This window comes from Molothrus ater, chromosome 1 (assembly GCF_012460135.2).
Source record: "Molothrus ater isolate BHLD 08-10-18 breed brown headed cowbird chromosome 1, BPBGC_Mater_1.1, whole genome shotgun sequence".
NCBI classification, from domain to species: Eukaryota; Metazoa; Chordata; class Aves; order Passeriformes; family Icteridae; genus Molothrus; species Molothrus ater.
The window spans coordinates 36,004,008-36,018,870 of record NC_050478.2 but is presented as its reverse complement, the minus strand read 5'-3'; the positions used below and the strand labels follow the sequence as shown (position 1 = coordinate 36,018,870).

At 39.7% G+C, this 14,863-nt stretch overlaps 1 protein-coding gene across 1 annotated transcript in view; it reads left to right on the top strand.

The window, feature by feature from the left end:
• RFTN1 (raftlin, lipid raft linker 1) overlaps positions 1–14,863 on the top strand; it is a 95,841-nt gene that overhangs the window by 67,761 nt on the left and 13,217 nt on the right. Inside the window, exons 6-7 of the mRNA XM_036406961.2 lie at positions 1,030–1,233; positions 9,651–9,766. Coding sequence (XP_036262854.1) covers positions 1,030–1,233; positions 9,651–9,766 — 320 coding nt within the window. The remainder of the gene's footprint in view (positions 1–1,029; positions 1,234–9,650; positions 9,767–14,863) is intronic.

Below are 14,863 nucleotides of genomic sequence, written 5' to 3'. Positions count from 1 at the left end.
CCCTTCTGATACCTTTTTCAATTTACACACTGCTTCTTGCTCAGTGATGTTTGTTAGAGAGCAATCTTAGCTTTTCTCTTGACATCTCTTTCTTTACTTTTGTTGAGGTTAGAACCTAATAGCTTGGAAACAAGAGGAGCTTATTGAATGAAGGGATTTCATGTAATGCCTTTACCTTTCATATTAATATATTTGGGGAGAATTTTTGGCATTTAGAAGTTATAGAAATTCTACCATTTATTTCCATGTCCATTAATAAGTAAAATGATAATGTCCAAAATTTTTTGTTGGTTATTTTAATTATGGTTATACCATTCTGAGAAGGATTTCTGCTTTTAAAGTTAATTCCAGTTTAGGGCTGTGAAAGCTCAGCTTTGCTGTCAGCAATGACTTTTTTTCCTGTAAAAAACTGCTCCTAAAATATACTGGAGGAGACATGGAAAAGAGTGTAGAAGATGTGCTAATTTTTAAGACCCTTCGCAATTCCATTTTTAAAATTCATTTGCTGTTGTGTTAATGTCTCACCTTGGCTCAGATCCAGAGTAAATCAACAAAGCAGCTACCAGAGTCTCAACATGAATGATTCATTGCATTTTCTTGAGATGAGACTGCCATTGGCTTTTTCCATGCTTTTGTGTTATCAAAACTGAGTTATTTAATACTTTAATGGCTGTGATCTACAGAATGCAGTTCCTTCTAAATTTGCAGTAAGATTTCGTGTTTGAGCTGATGATTCCCATGGAGGAATGTTGCATCAGTATTCAGGTATTACTGTCTTTAAATGTTTTATTATCAACAGTGAATCCATTGTGAGTAAGAAATACTGTAAAAGCAAGCAAAATACTGTATTGGGTCTTGAGAAAGTCCTGCTGGACTGCAGAAGTGTGTTGAGGAGATAACCACATCCCAAAGAATTTTTTGCTGTTGCACAATGTAATTAGGCAAGGGCAAACAGTGGGTTCTGTATTGTTTTGGGTGAAATTTTATGATATGGTTGTTGCATTATTCCATTTTTTTACTCTTTGGTAGAAGCAGAGATCTTCGCTCTCTACAACAAGCCCCAAACTCCACAAAAATGCAGCCAGTATTACACAGTGACCATCCCTATGAGGATCTCCAGGAATGGGCAGACTGTCAACAGCTTAGAAGCAAACTGGCTGGAGCACATGACAGATCACTTCAGGAAAGGAGGCTCATTGGTCAACGCCATCTTCAGCCTTGGAATGGTAAATGGTATGGAAATTACAGAAAGCATTTCACTGTGATTATTTTCCTTTCTCTCTAATGGAGGTCATTATCTTTGAAGAGAAGTTATTTGGGAGCTGCTTTAATGTACACTTGGGGTAGATTTGTATTAGATCAACCTCTTTGTGAAATGGAATGAAAGTACAGAAAATATTTTGGCATTTGAATAAGGAAAACAGATTATGTATTGTATTTTTATAAACATACTGGAGATGATTTTGTAATTGCAGAAATATACAGAGTTAATAAACAGTATCAAGTAAAAAGAATTAAACTAATAAGATTGCAAAACAGATGACCTAAATAGAAGGGTGACTTTGCTGTCCAGCCAGACACTGCATCTGGCTCTGATTGCAGGCCGGTACAACAACTTGAGTTTTATCTGGCCAACAAGAAATCAGTTAATTCCAGTTCTCACAGAGACCCTTTCCACCTGGATGGCACACTGTTTTACAAAATTGTCTTCTGTGTTTGTTTCATCTTACCTGTGAGTGATGGATAAAGGTCTGTTTTAATTTAAGAAGATTAAAAATCCTAGATTTTTGCATGTTGTGGAAGAGTGGCAGTGGGTCCAGCATAGTACTGTAGCCAGTCTGTACCACACTCGTGGCCATCATGGCTTTGAAGGCAAGCCTGTTGTACAGAGAAAAACTTGGGTTCATAGATCCAAGAGACATAAGCAAGAAGCCATGAGAGCAATTCAAGGGAAGTACTTGGACATAAAATCGTTGATGTTGCAGCTGGATTAATTTTATTGGAAAATGATGTGACTGGTATACTTCATGGTTAAAGTGCTTATGGCTGAATCATTCACGTAATTTTGGTTTGTTTTGCATTTTTCAAAAGGACTGTGGTAACCCAGAGATTGCACATTCCTACCAAGATTAGTTGGTTAGTACATCAAAATTATAGGGGAGCTGCTTCCAGAGCATCTTCTTACTGTTGGTCTGAATTCCAGAACCCAGGATAAAAAACAGGAATATGACTCAGTTCTGGTAAAAGTCAATCAGGAAATTAACAGGCAATCCTAATTTTTCATTTTACAAACAAATAGCAAAAAAGGGAAGGTCTAAAGTTCAGCTGGTGGAATGCTTCCACACAGCTTCCTGGAAAGCTTTGTAATTGCTAGTTAACTTGCTTAAAAACAAATGGTCATTTACTTTATGTATATAAATTGCACAGAGGCAAAGCTAATTGGCTTTATCAGGCTCAGTTATCAGACTCAGTGGGTTTTTTTAATAAAATCTGCTTGTCAGTTCACTCTAAAATGTTTTAAACACAGCATTTTTCTGTTATTTAAACTTTTAGAGTTCATTTACATAGCAGAGCCCTGTGGGAGGTTCATATACTTGGATACCAGAGTGAGGAGTGCTGGATAACTGCCTGTGGACATAGATAAAGTAGGCTTGAATACTGGCAATAAAGTTTCAATGCAGACAGGACAACAAATTGTGTAAAAGTGGACAGATTCAGGATTAAGTTAGATTAGTGATTGAAGAAGAACGATTAATGAACATTTTTATTAGCATTTCAGGGTTACAGGAGGAACAATTTTTGAAATCAAAAAGCTAAACAAGGTTTCTGAAGGTGTATTATGCTGTTAGTAGAACATTTACTAAGACTATCTCTAAGTTGCTACTAATTGCAGTTAAATGTTTTATCATTTAAATCCTAAGCTTTTTCTATGCTGCAGAGAAATGGAACAGCTTTGTTGCTCATATGCCAGTCAGTATCAAACAATACAGGGTAGGCACAAGAGGAGAAGTAGGGGTCTGAGGGCTTCTCAGCTCCTCACTTTTTTCTAGACTTCTGTGGCAGCCTGTCCAGTTCTTCATATCTAGTCTTATTCACTGATTAATCCTCTTCCAAATTAAGGTAGTATCAGAATACTTTCTTTAGTTGGCTATATCACATTTCTTTGTTCTGGGGGCTGATTTTCTTTTTGGCTTAAAGTATGAATTCATTATTTTGCTTATTAGACTTAAAAGCAGGGTTATTATCTTCTTCTTTTCCCCCTTGTCCTTGGAATACCCAATGAAGTGAAGATTTCCAGATTGTCAGTAGTCATAAATCTGTTTCTTCCTTCTGCTAACAGTTTAATAATGAGTCTTTAAAGGAGTTTTAAAGTTCACGGGTAACAATTGTTTCTTTTTGCTTATTGTACCAGATAATTATAAACAGAAAAATAACACAATTGCTGATCACAATATATAAACCATGCAGTGTTACACCATATATTAAATGTATTCAGATTTTGCTGGTAAGTTGGAAACAGTAGCCTGCTTGGTCCTTGAATGTTCTCATGTCGGCAGATAATAGTTATTTATTTAAATTTGAGCCTCAGTTACTTGCTAGTGTTTTTCATCCAGCTCTTGTAATTGATAATTCTGCCTGTAGTCCCTGGTGTAAACTGATCCTGCCTAGTGATCTAAAGTGACCATAGGAATTCACCCTTGCCCTCTTCTAGTGAGAATGGAGTCTGTAGCAGCAAGCTACAGATTAATACTAAATGGAAAGGAAGTAACAGGTGGGTCGTCTTCTTTCCTGTAACAGCAAGTCTCCAATCAGCGCTGTGAGAAGGCAGGAAGAGTCTCAAACCTCTTTAAGGTTATATTTTGATGTCTTAACAGAGTAATCACAAGCCTGTTCATCTGAAGTTGTTTTGAACTGCAGCTCTTTAAGTGCCTAGCATTTTTGTATTTGTTGTATCATTCTGTCTGTGAATTTTCCTTTCAAACCTAGAAAAAGGCAGCCAAAAAAAACCAGCCAGAAAACACTGATAGTACTTAAAACACAAAGCAAATGAAACAAAATGTGACTTTCTTGGAAGAAGAAAGTAGTCAGGTTTTTAAGAGGGTCCGATTGATTGTCGCTGTCATCTGTCTCCGACGGAGATGAGCCGGCGATGCTTTGACCGATTATTGTCACCTTAGCCACAGAAGTACTGGGATTTTTATCATCCATATGGAATTATTTTCTTTGTGTGTGCTGAAGGTGAAAAGATTCAGAAGGGGGGAGGAATGCAAATAGGAAGCAAAGGCAGACATTCAGGTCACGTGCCCCATAAAGCCACAGAGAGCTAGTTTTCCTCATTGAGAGCAACAGCAGCCTAAAGGTTAGTTTGCCTCGATAAGGAGAATTTGTAGTTCAAAGACAACAGGAGGAAAATTGTCACCTGCCAAGACAGCTGTCATGGTAAAGTAAGTAATCTTTTCCCATATACCTCCTGTAAATCAGAAGCAAGAACATCAGAATACATTTTTGTCAATCGAGCTACATCAAATATTTATACAACCAGTGAAAATAGCTTTTTGTGCACAGTAGGAAACCTTAATAAAAGATGCAGTGGTAATGGAACATTTTCAGAGGAAGGACATTAATTGTAACCTCTACTTTTGTAGCCTTTTCTTTAAGAAAGAGTGAAAAGATTGGGAAATTCAAGAGTAGAAATTGGGAAGTGATACTACAAACAGCAAAGTCAAAATGTTTTGTTTTATTGGCATTTCTTACTGGACTATTGCAAATGGATGAATATTTGGAATTTCTGACAAATTCTAACTTAGGCTATGTTCCAGGAGCTGAATCTTGAAACAGGAGATTACCAAAGGAGACTACAACTACATCAGAATCAGGAAATATTTTATATAGCAAGCAGTGAAAACTGGAAAGACCAGCTTACCATCTAAACCTTTAGATGAGTGATCTTTGTAGGCAGGTTAGGTAACATCCAGCTGAATAAATGTATCTGTAAAGTCTGACCTGCAGGAATCTGTGTATGAGTTGTCACCCTAAAGTGCCAATGTAATCAATGGAAATCCAGGCTTGGACTGATCTAGTCAGTAGGATTTGTGTTGTGATCCACCTCATCCTACATGAGGATATGCAAAAGAGATCAGATACATCCAGATAAGACTGAGATACTTGGTGCTTCTTTGCCTTAGTCTTCACAGACACAGGCAAAGGTTGCACCTATTTGTAAAAAAAAGGCCAAAAGGACAAACTAGGGACCTACAGGATGATCAGCCTCAGTTTGTTTCTGGCTGGAGCACTGAGTAGGTCCTCTCGGAACTCGTGGACACATGAAGGAGAGGACAGTGAGTTGGGACATTCAGCATGGATTTAACAAGAGTAGAACATACTTGAAAATGATTGTCCTCTGTCATAAAATAACAATTTGTGGGTGAAGAGAAAGCAGTAGATGTCATTTTGGGTGAATTCATCAAGGAAGTTTGGCAGTGGCTCCCACAATATTTTTGTATCCAAGCTCGAACCATGCAGCCTAGGTGGGTAAAAATCTGGTTACATGGCTAGACTCAGAGGGTCGTGGTTAATAGGTCGCAGTTTACCTGGAGTAAAAAGTGGAGTACCACAGAGATCTCTCCTGGGGCTTGTTGTGTTTAACAATTTTATCAGTGATGCACAGGAGGCAACGAGGCTTGCTTTTGTCAAAATTGTGGATGATCCCATACTCAGGAGACAGCTGATGTGCCTCAGAACTGGACTGCTGTCCAGAGGAACCTGGGCAGGCTGGAAAAACATGACAGCAGGAGTTGTTTGAAATTCCATTAGGAGAAATGTCCTGCCTCTGGGAAGGGAGAGGCCTTTTCACTAATCCAGGCTGGGGGCAGCTTGGCTAGGTAGCATCTCTGTTGAAAGGTCCAGGGGAATTTTAGTGGGCAGCAAGCTGAAGATGAACCAGCACTTGAGAGAGTTAGTTCAGCCTGGAGAAAGGACAGCTTTGGGGGACCTACCAGTGCCTGGCAGTGCCTATGAGAAGACAATCAAAAAGGTGGATCCAGCCCCTTGATTGTGGTGTGTGGTAAGAGGATTGGAAAAAAATGTACATAAATTGAAATAAGGGAGGTCCCTTTTGGCTATGAAAAACCACTTTCTCATCATGAAAACAGTCACTCTCTGGAAAAGACTGCCCAGGAAGTTGTGCCGTCTCCATTCTTGGGGATTTTGAAGATGCAGCTGGATAAAGCCATGAGCAGTATGGTCTGCGGTTGTATTGAACCTGCTTTGAGCATGGTTGGACTGGAGACCTCCTGGAGGTCTCTATCCAGCTGAATTATTCTATGATTCTATGAAGCTGTTGGATCAGGTGCATTCCATCTAGTGGACCAGCTCTAGAACATGTGACTGTCAGCTTAAGCTGCTCTTAGATCTAGAGCCCTGTGTGATAAAGGTAGTGCAGACTCAGTGCGTTTGGCCTGTTTCTTTGCCCTTCTGCACCTCTGTGTAAGAGATTCCCTGAAATTCCTGCTGATCCTGACAGCACAGGATTTTAAGGTTGTAAGTGCCTTTTCTTCAAAACATGACCCTGCTAGCTTTCTCTCTGCTGCATTCTCCTCTCCATTATTCTCAGCATCCCAAATGCTTCACATGCAAAGGAATTAATGATCCAATTATTCTTTCCTGTGCCTCCCTTTTTCTCTGGAAGTGTAGTACATGACCTGTAAAAGGTAAAAGGTGTGAGATGTGAGAATTGGCAGGTGTGCATTCATGACATGAATGTTTAAAAGACTGTGGCACAACTGGTAGAGAGAGGAGGTTGGATCTGGTTGGGAGGGAAATCTCAGTGATTGTCATCAACCAGTTTCTGTAGAGTTTTTCACCAGCATCACTCTGTTGAGCAGACACTGTTCTTTGCATTTACAGCTGTCTTTCCATCATCATTTTCCCCTTCCAGTTTTCTCATTTTCCATGGGTTTCTTTACTAGCAAAAAACCCCATTAAAAATCAATGGATTGTATGATTGATGGATGTAGCCTTCAGAAGCAGTCACTGTACTTCCAACAAGGAAGCAAAATCTTACAATCATTTAGGCTGGAAAGGACCTTTAGGATCAGGAGTTGGACCATAAACTCAGCACTGCCAAGTGAAGTTTCTGCTGCCTGTAGGGTCTCCCAAGCTCAGCTATTGTTTTCTAAAACATTGCATATGTGCCATCCTACTCACATATGTGGAAGCTGTGAATTGCATGAGTGGAATGTTCAGCAGAGTGAAACATAAAGGATGATTTACGAGTGAGTGCAAACACACGCCTGCTGATTGTGTTGTGATCGCTTATTAATTAGCTGGCAAACACGGGGCGGAGGAGAGCTCAAGCTGCAGTTGTGCCAACAGTGTGACACTGAATTTCATTAAGGGAATTCACAATACAGGCGCAGTGCACTGGTGCTGTATAAAGCTGCCCTGACGAGATCCGAATGTCTGTGTCTAGTAGGGATCTGCTTTCAGTCTTAGGTGCTCTCCTGTCATCCCTGCTTTGGAAAATTAAAGGACTGTTTGTACATTAGCATCCTGAAATAGATTTGGATATGGGTTTGGGTGTTGGAATGTGATATTTCACAGAAATTGAGTTAGTTCCCCCTTTGTAGTGTCAGGTCTAACAAAGTGCTGCTTTTGAATGAAATCCAGTAATTAAATCTTGGACCCTTTGATATGTGGCAAGCTTGCTGTCCCTGTGTTTTCAAACCTGTAACCCAGCTACTTAGTGATCTGGCCTGTTATTTCACAACAAAAATGTCTGTTCTTCTCACTTGGATGAGAGATCTGTCTGGATGACAGGAGTTACTGCTTTGTAGTCCAGCTCATCCACCTTGGAGCAATGTGTAATCCTGGCTTGCTGTAGTGCTGAGGAGTCTTCAGCTCTCTTTATTTTAAATAGAGTTGCAGGAGACCTGCCTGTGAAAACAGTGTGAAAGTAGACAGAGTATTTTTCTTTCAGTCTCCCAATAGAATCTCAAGGATAATCCCTAGTAAGTGGTTTACAGCTTTTTTCCTTCACAAGTGAACAAAAAAAAAAAAGTTTTAGTTTAGTGACAAGTATTTGCATCTCCTGACTTGCAACTTAATGACTTGACAGTAACAGCAGCAAAAGAGGATAAGAGACTGTGCAAACAGAAACAGAGAAGTTGTGCATTGACACCTGCAGCAGCAGTCTTGCTGCAGTGTGTGTGTGTAGGCATAAGCCTCCAGATGTAGGAGTCTGGTCTGTTGTGGGCTTTGCCTGCAACAAATTTGTTATTTCCAGATAATAAATTGAATTTAGATCATATAATGACATTGGAAGATGTTGACTGAGATTGTGTCTGCAAGAGGTAAGAAGCCTCTTAATCCTCCTCACTGCTTCCTTTGTGAAAATTGTTTTTGAGTTTGATATATGTTTTCTCTTGGAGGCAGCAATTCCTTCCTGCTGGCATTTCTTGACCTTGTAACATCCAGCAGGAAAGCAGGATGACCCTGATGAAACACCTAAGCAGGCTTATCCAGAAAACTCCCCTGTCAGTTCAAGAATCTGTCAGTTTGGCATGTGTGACTGCATTTCAAAAACATGTATTATACCAGTTCAAAGAATATAGTGTTGCTAGAAATGTAAGGAAACTATCATGCAAAATACAACATTTGGGGAGGGGATAAGCAAGGTCTTTATAATCAGTCATACAGGGTAGATATATTGTTCATATTAGAAAGGCTGAAAAAGACGCTTTTTGACAATGTGAGAAGAGTTTTCTCTGTTTGTAAAGAGCACAGTCCTGCTTATTTACAGTTTCCCTAAAGATAATTCTGTTGTTCCATCAATCAGCTTATTTCAACAAAGAAAGATAAGGTTGGGGTTTTTTTTTGCAGTTGTTCTGTTTCTGTTCTGTCACGGAGCTGACAAAACCTAAGTTCTGGTGTATGAGAGTGATTGCTGGTTATGGAGTGTGTGGCTGAGTTAAAGGAGAAAGTGCTGCTCAAGTAACTTTAAGAGGATGTGTTGTCTGAAAAAAGGCTGAACGTGTAGGGAATGCAAATGAGAACAGAGAGGCACTAAACCAGATGGTCAAAATGCCTTCATAAATTGATTAAATAGTTATGAATGTATCTTTTCTTTCACACTGTTCAGATATGCCAGATCATCTTTAGTCCGTGTAGATCACTGTATCTGCAGTCGCTGATCCATATGAAGGGTTCTGTCTTGTGTGAATGAATATGTATAGTCACAAGAATTGATATCATAAATATCATAAAAATACATCAGTATACCTTCAAAACCCCTTGAAAATAACACGTTGACATAATAAATGGTCTTTAGTGTGTTTACACCTTCAAGTAGGTGAGCAGTACTACTGAACTGAGGACTGAGTCACTTTTGCCTGCTCAGAATGGGAGAGCTATGGTTTCTGATGGCAAAGGAATAACAGACTGGACAGCAATGTGTGCCATTAGGGAGTAGGATTGCTCTTAAAACTGCTAGAGATACAAGTCTCATTCATTTAATAGAGCTAGATTATCAGAGAGTGTCTATGAACTTTATAGTAACATCCTTGGAAGAATATGTTGTTAATAAATTCAGATGCCTCACTACACATGGAGTGTCTTCTATAAAGCTTACAGGAAACCCTGTGTTTTCACAGATTCTTTACACGGGACAACGGATGGAGTGTTTCTCTTCGAAGATTTTGCTGTGGAAGACAGTAAAACCACACAGGGCTATGATGCAATTGTGGTAGAGCAGTGGACTGTCTTGAAGGTATGTGTACAGTCTTTCTTCTTTGACTTTTTTTTGTAAATCAAAGCACTCCAAGACTCTGAGACAGACTCTCATGTACTGACCTGTGCTGCAGCAGTACCAGCCAGGCAGCCAAAGTGAAGGGATGCAATGTTAACAGTAATGCCTGTTCACCACACTCTGGGTTTGTACAACACACTTCTGATCTCAACCGCGTGCTTTTTTTGGAGGGTAGGAAATGCAAATGACATTGAGCAATGAAAGTCAGGGCTATCTGTCTCAAAATTACAGATGTCTGCTGGATTAACTGCACAGAGGATCTCCATTGGTTGTCAGGGCAACATGATCACACAAGTCATTATAGCATCACAGTTCTAAAGAAGGCAGCCCTTTAGGTAGGCAGGCTTAGCTGCAGCAGGAAAGCATGGAGAACTGCCTTGCCTCTGTTTGCCCTCCTTCATATGCTGAAAAAACTGCATATTCTGGGTAGGCCCCTCTAGACAAACCACAGCTTGGCCTTCTGCAGATCCAGGTGCCCACACAGATCAGTAGAAGCACTGCTTAGGCCAGATTGGTCAGTACCAGTCTTCCACAGCAAATTTTATACACACAATACTTCTGTGTTTGAAAAGCTGGGCTTAAAATTCTTAGTGACTTGAAACAAAAAGAACATGGGAGGTTGGGGGAAGAAGTAGCTGCATAACTTTTAGGAGGTTTTTTTTTGGTTCTGTCTGATGTTTGCTAGAAATAGATGCTGTGTATCTGTAAAGGCAATACCTGATCATTTCACTTGGAATGAATTGTAAAGGGTGTAAAATCCTTAGACAGATAATCCCTCATTTTGGCACACACATTCCAGAAGAACAGATTAAGGGTAAATGGGACAGATGCTAGAGTAAGTGTGTAAAATTCCAGGAGACTAAGATTTAGAGCTTTGTTAGTAGATGATGGTTTTCTAGTGCAGCAAGAAATGGCCACATAGTAACGGCTGCAAACAACTTGCAGAGTTGCAGAGTTAACAAGCTGTGTTAATAGCAGCTTTTCTTGTTGGTGATGTGTGTCTGAAAAATGATTCCTTTATTGCATTAAAATGCTATTCCATTTATGACAGACTTGACTGTAAATTCTTGTTCATTTTTAGGGTCAAATTTCATTGTTGCCACTCAGGAACGAGGTTTTGGGGTAATAACAGATGGTTTCATGAGTGCATTAGGTCAGGACTGATCAAGAAGGCAAATGTTAAGAAGCATTAATGTTAACCATGTGTTTAAAACTGTTAGGAAATGAATAGAGGTTGAAACAGTGAGTATATACTACTTCATACTACTGTGTAAGCTGTGTTTGACAGCACCTTATTTCAGAAGGCTGTGTTAGCTCAGTAATTGTTCAGAGAAGAGAGTGGGCATGGTCAGTGATACAGACAGCTTCCATATTAGGAAGACTTTACATGTGTGTCCTTCAGCCTGGAAAAGAGAAGAGTAGAGTAGGGTAGAGAGGTCCTAAAACATGGGAAAGGGGTGAATAGGGATTATTTGCCATCTCTTCCAGTGTAAGAACTAAATGCCAAATGGTGCTAGTCAGAGCCAGGTGCAAAGTAAACAAAAGAGAGAGATTTCAGATAATTATTTATGCAGCAGATCTGTGGAACTCCTTTCTGGACAAGGTTGTGAGTCCAGGAAGTTTAGAGGATCTTGTGTTCATACAACCATTTTAATTCAGATCAGGAGTGCCTTTTTGAAGTGAACCCACTGATCCATCCTTAATATGCCTCACTTCACCTCACAGAATGGTCCCACAGTGCACAAACTGGATTTCTTTTGGTAGAAACAAAACCAGACATGCTAAGTACACAAAATATTTGGGGCATGCTTGACCTAATACATATTGCTTTTCCTTAACCACCACTTAAAACCATGTTGGAAATAGCTTTCTGAGTTATAAATGGATTCCTGGCCAGAGCCAGTTTGGCTCTCAAACAACCAGTCCAAGGTTCTCCATCTGAACAGGATATCATAACAAAGTTAGGCATAATGTGTGGGCACCAGACAGCTTCTGTGAGGCTACATGACAAGGATAATGGGGATCCTGTGTTGGCAGAGTGCTCTCAGGACTCAGCAGAAGAGTATTTTGTAGCAGCACCCTTTGAAGTGTTAGAGGCCTTAGGTGTGGAGTATCATTTGCTTTCAATTCTAGCAATTCCATGCTGGAGAGCACAGCTGGTCAACAGATTAAGGATTGAACTTCCCAATGCCATCTGGTGTGTCAGGAGATGCTGTACTGCTGCACACCATGTCTTTGTGAGGGCTAATGCTGAGAATCTCCTGTTCCAAACATAATATTTGGGATGTGCAAATTTCAGAAACTGACTGATAGCGTATACAGAGCTTGATCAGATTATTCTCTGCTGTAATTAAAAATTTGGATACTGGCTTTCCCTGGCAGTTTTGCTCTTCTGAAATCAAGTGTGGCTGTTCTGTGGGCATTATGAAAATGTTCCCCACCAAGCTGAAAGAGGAAGAATAGGGGGAAGAAAAACCTTTCTGAAGGAAGAACGTTGAGGCATTAGGGAAGTCTTGCAAAGGTCTTACCTTTTTGGAGAAAGAGCAGAGCTGGCCACTTTAGTTTTCTCCTCCTGCATTTTTACTAACTGCCAGGATATATCTTGCCTCATGCTTTCTGAGACATAATAGGTGTAGGTAGGTAAAGTCATGGAATCAGTGAAAGGACTGGAAGCTGGGGCATCTGTAGGCACATGCACAGTGTCGTATCCAGAAGACCAAGTGTTGGAATTTACCTTTATTTACCACCAACATGGAATAATGCAGTGGCAGAGGAAGAGACTGCAAAATCGGGAAGGAGACAGAGTTCAGTGGTGACAGAAGATGTCCAAGAGCCAGTAAAGGCTTCTTTCTGTTAAGAGTTTTACAAAGTATAGTTGTTACAGACATAGTTATGGAGCAGTGGAATGACTCATTATGTAGAAGATTGGGGGTTTTTTGGTGTACATTCAGCTCTCATCTACATTAACATTTTCTATTTGTTATTTCCATTTCTGTCAAGGCAGTGGTAGAAGCCCTGATGGGTAGCACAACATAAATTAATATAATGGATCTTTATTTTAAATTTATATCAGATTTGGTTATCTGGATGAGCTTTGGAGTTACTCAGATGTGGTTTAAACTGAATGTAAATTTATTGTGCTGTACTAATTAAGAAGAAGAAGAAACAAACAAAAGAATCCCAGCCACAACAGAAGAAAGCTTTTTTAGAAAGGGCATCGATACATGTAGCATGTATCGATGCCCTTTGGAAAGAAAACCTCTCTAAATGAAAAGGTAAAGGGTTGCTGTTTAACCATTAACACAAAAGAGAGGGGTTGGCACACCTCTTAGCAGGGAAAGTGCTGCCTTTTTAATTGCTAAGGCTAATAGAGAAAACAAGCTGAACAGTGTGATGCACTCAGTGTGTGTGTAAAATGTCAGTTTGTAGAGGATGTAAAGCTCGCAGCTGTCACAGTATGTGGTCCCGCCAAGCAGCAGACAGGATGTAATAGCTCTGAGTAATTTAACTCTTTCTTCTCAAAAGTAGAGCTGTGCTGTCCTCTGCAAATGACCACAGGACTTGTTATGACAAAATACTGCACTCATCCTTATCACTTTAACTCTAAAAATGTCAGGACATATTATTTCCACTGCAGTCTCTGAGATCTGGCCCTAAAACTTATTTGATGGTTTTAATTCTGCTTGTGTAGGCAAATGTGGGTAGACAGTTCTGATTAATCAGAGCCTGCATGATTTCCATCCCCCCAACTCTAAATCTGTCACCTTCCCTTCACCTTCCCTTACCCAAGACAAAATAGCTAATACTGTCTTTAAAATAGAATGCTAAAACATTTATTTTAGATTGCTGCATTGTTCTGCCTCTGAAGCTGTGTTCATTTTGAAAATATTGTCCTTAATTTACACGTATTTTCTCATTGAAAATCTTGAGCTGCTGATTCATCATTTTGTATTTGCTGCTACACCATACCTTTGGTGTACTGACATGAATTAAAATCTCAAATATATTGTGGTGTTGCTATTTCCCTGGCAGACTTGAATGGGGTCAGTCTCCATTGTAGACATGGTAAACCTTTTAAAGTGCGACATAACAAAAGATTTAAAAAATTATCTCTGCTGAGCCTAGGTTGCAAGTTGCCTTAATGTAAGCCTTGAAACAAATTCTCTGGAAATAAGGATTTGATTTGTCTGTAAATCTGATTTAGGTCATATGTCAGTTAAGCCATGTTCTGCTGTCTCTGGCCACAAGAGAAAGGCATGACCAGGTCAGCCAAGGAGCTGATGGCAATGGGCATGAAAAGCCCAGGGGAGTCATGTGTGTGACCCTCTTTACCACTCAAAGGACAGATGTGCTGCTTGGGCAAAGGATTTCAGCAGTGTCTGTAGCTGAATTCTTGTTGCTTTTTAAGAAGAGCTGAACAAAATCCTTTAGGAGCCTCTTATCTTCCAATAATTTGTTTTTATTAATTCTTGTTTCTTTCCTTTATATAACAAATGAAAGCCACATATATATATTTTTTTTTTCTGCTGAACTCAGTAGACGTAGGTTTAAAATAGATTAAAATCCACATGATTAAGTTCCATAGGGTAATATTTTCATTGGTTTTTATGATTAATGTAGTAACAGAATTTAACAATATGAACTTGGAGCGTCCCTGATAATTTCTTGTGGATCTGGTAGCATTGAACATCTAACAAGGCGAATGCTTCTTCCATGTGAGTAAGGGCACTTGAAGTAAAGAAACTGAAAATTCAGCACAGTATGGATTAAAAAATCCTTCCCAGCTGTCATGGTTTTCTAAGAATTAGTTCTCTGCTCACCCATAAACCTTCAAGAGAAAAACTAGCATCCTAGATCTAAACTTCTCACTTAAGAACAAGCTGAGAAGAAGTATTTCAGTCCTCTTTTATACTTGCTGTAAAACCATGCAGGGCACATGTTTCTTTTGCTCAGCAGCTGACTCCAGCCAGCAGCAGTGCCCTGGGTGGTGCATCTGTGTGAGCATGTTGAGGGGTGTGAGCGTGGCTGCAGGGACCCCAGAGGCCACACACAGAGCCA